Raw genomic sequence first — 2,500 nt, 5'->3', positions numbered from 1 at the left:
AGGATGGAAGGATGGAAAAAAAGGAAGTAGGGGAGGAGAAGGGGGGTAGTGAAGGAAAAGTCAAGATCAGGAAGTAAATGAGGAGATAGTGGGTACATCCCAAGTCTCTTAATTCTCATTTCCTCGCTCCTCGATCCTCGCTTGAACCGGAAGTTGTTCTGCGCCGCCATATTGACGGCTGTCCCAAAGCTCTTATTTAGCTCTGAGGAGTGAGGAGGGAGGAGGGATCTCTGAGGAGCCATGACAACAGACTTACAGGAAGTCTTTCAACGGCCGACACGCCCCCTCACTGTTCATCAGTCATGTGATTGGACTCTATATAGATATATATAGATCTATATATATATATATATATATAGATCTATATATATCTATATATATATAGATCTATATAGATCTATATATATATATCTATATAGATCTATAGATCTATATAGATCTATATAGATCTATAGATCTATATAGATCTATATAGATATATATAGATCTATATATATCTATATATAGATCTATATATATATATATATCGGGTTTGATGAGTTTTATCATTTAAGAGAAACAATAATCATATTCTGGGTTATTTAATAATGACGTCACAATCTGAATTTCAAAACGTACAGACGCAAATAATTCATAAATAAGACGATCGCATTCCGCCGGTAGAAATGGATCCTGTGCTTATAAACAGAACACAGGACACAGTTTGTTAACAGACTACAGAGAGAAACACCTCTACAGTGGTGATTACTGTGTGTCTTTATTAGTTATTAGTATTAGTAGTTACTGTTATTAAGTACAGTGATCATGTGAACAGACACTAACTTATCAAAAGTCTCTCCAGCTGTTAAAGCCGACTGACAGCTGATCAGCTGTGATCATCAGCACCGTCATCAGAAACAGACGTCGCTTCACGTGAGCAACTGAGGAAAGGACGTCTCATGTCTCTTAAAACATATTTCCTCGTTCCTCTCTCCTCACATGGTTTCCTCCATGCATCCCTGGTGGGAGGGACTAGGACGCAAGGAAAGGACCCAAGTGAGGGAAACGGGGATGACATTAAGAGACTTGGGATGTACCCAGTGAACCTTTACTAAGGAGGTAGAGAAGGAAAGAAGAGGTTAAGGAAGTAAATAAAGGAGGTAGTGAAGTAGGTGAGGAGGAAGTAAAAGAGGAAGTTCAGAAGGACAAAAGTGGAGGTTATGAAACAAAAGGAGGCGCTAGAGAAGGAAGTGAGGACGTAGGACAGACTGAGCCTCCTTCACTTTGTCGCCTCAGTCTTTAGATGAAGAAACTCTCTGCACCATTCCTCCAAGTATCAACAACTGGACCATCCACGGTCTGTGGTAAGTACACTATTACATCATCATCTTCATCTTCATCTTGTTAAGATGTTTGTACTTTATGATACAATTTAATCAAGTATCAGGTCTTAATATATATCAGGTAATAATAATAATAATAATAACGAGCTAATAATTATTATAATGCTAATAATTAAATACTTTATTGTTAACCCTTTCCTTGTTAACGCTCCTGTGTTCTTGTCTGCAGGCCTCTGAAGGCTTGGAGCTGCTGTACGTGCTGGCCCATGTTTGAATCTGACGTCCAGGTGAGTCCCGGTCCAGACCAGCTCGCCTGGCGAACCTGAGACCAGTTCACCTGGCGAACCTGAGACTAGTTCGCCTGGCGAACCTGAGACCAGGTACACTGATGCATCTGAGGCTGAGACCTGATCTCTGTCTTCCAGGAGCTGGATGCAGAGCTGAAGGAACACTGGCCGTCTTTACTGAGAACTCAACCCAGCTTCCACTTCTGGTACGAAGTCAGAACCTCATCAGTGTTGTTCCTCCATCACTATGAACACACTGTAGTATGAAGGCAAATCACTGTCAAAATCCGAGAGCGCAAATGAGATCCATGCGCGCACGAAAATCACACAGCCGCGCACGTATTTTACTTTGACGAGCGGAATTCTGGAGTGACGTAAAAGTGCTCGTCAAAGTAAAATACGTGCGCGGCTGTGTGATTTTCGTGCGCGCATGGATCTCATTTGCGCTCTCGGATTTTGACAGTGATTTGCCTTCATACTGTAGTTATTCATTTATTCTAACATCAGTACAATGTACATTTACTCTAGCACTGCTCTTATGTATACAAACTCAAGTTACTTTACTTTAGTAGTTCTATTCTACTGATACTTTATACTTACACTCCACTACACCTCAGAGGTACATATTGTACTTTATACTGCACATATGTATTTCTATCATAACCGACAAAACAAAAAACATTTTAATGAGACGATGTGTTTGTAACAGTTTGTTGACATTTACAGAGCGATCGATGAACGGAGAGAATAATTAATGTTAACATGCATTGATGTGTTATCATCAGCGTTCATCTGTCAGTGCGTGTGTGTGTGTGTGTGTGTGTGCGTGTAACAGGAGACAAGAGTGGGAGAAACACGGAGTGTGTGCAGCGTGTGTTGAAGGGATGAACT

At 40.8% G+C, this 2,500-nt stretch overlaps 1 protein-coding gene across 2 annotated transcripts in view; it reads left to right on the top strand.

The window, feature by feature from the left end:
• Window positions 1-2,500, top strand: part of rnaset2l (ribonuclease T2, like) — a 5,969-nt gene that overhangs the window by 1,609 nt on the left and 1,860 nt on the right. For both annotated transcript variants that reach the window (XM_076082750.1, XM_076082751.1), the window contains exons 3-6: window positions 1,276-1,343; window positions 1,552-1,609; window positions 1,748-1,815; window positions 2,445-2,500. The exon at window positions 2,445-2,500 is cut by the window's right edge and continues 58 nt beyond it. In XM_076082750.1, coding sequence (XP_075938865.1) covers window positions 1,276-1,343; window positions 1,552-1,609; window positions 1,748-1,815; window positions 2,445-2,500 — 250 coding nt within the window. The remainder of the gene's footprint in view (window positions 1-1,275; window positions 1,344-1,551; window positions 1,610-1,747; window positions 1,816-2,444) is intronic.

The sequence above is a fragment of the Anarhichas minor genome, unplaced genomic scaffold (genome assembly GCF_050575085.1).
Source record: "Anarhichas minor isolate MPS153535 unplaced genomic scaffold, ASM5057508v1 ptg000102l, whole genome shotgun sequence".
Taxonomy (NCBI): Eukaryota; Metazoa; Chordata; class Actinopteri; order Perciformes; family Anarhichadidae; genus Anarhichas; species Anarhichas minor.
This window is presented reverse-complemented; position numbering and strand designations above follow the sequence as displayed.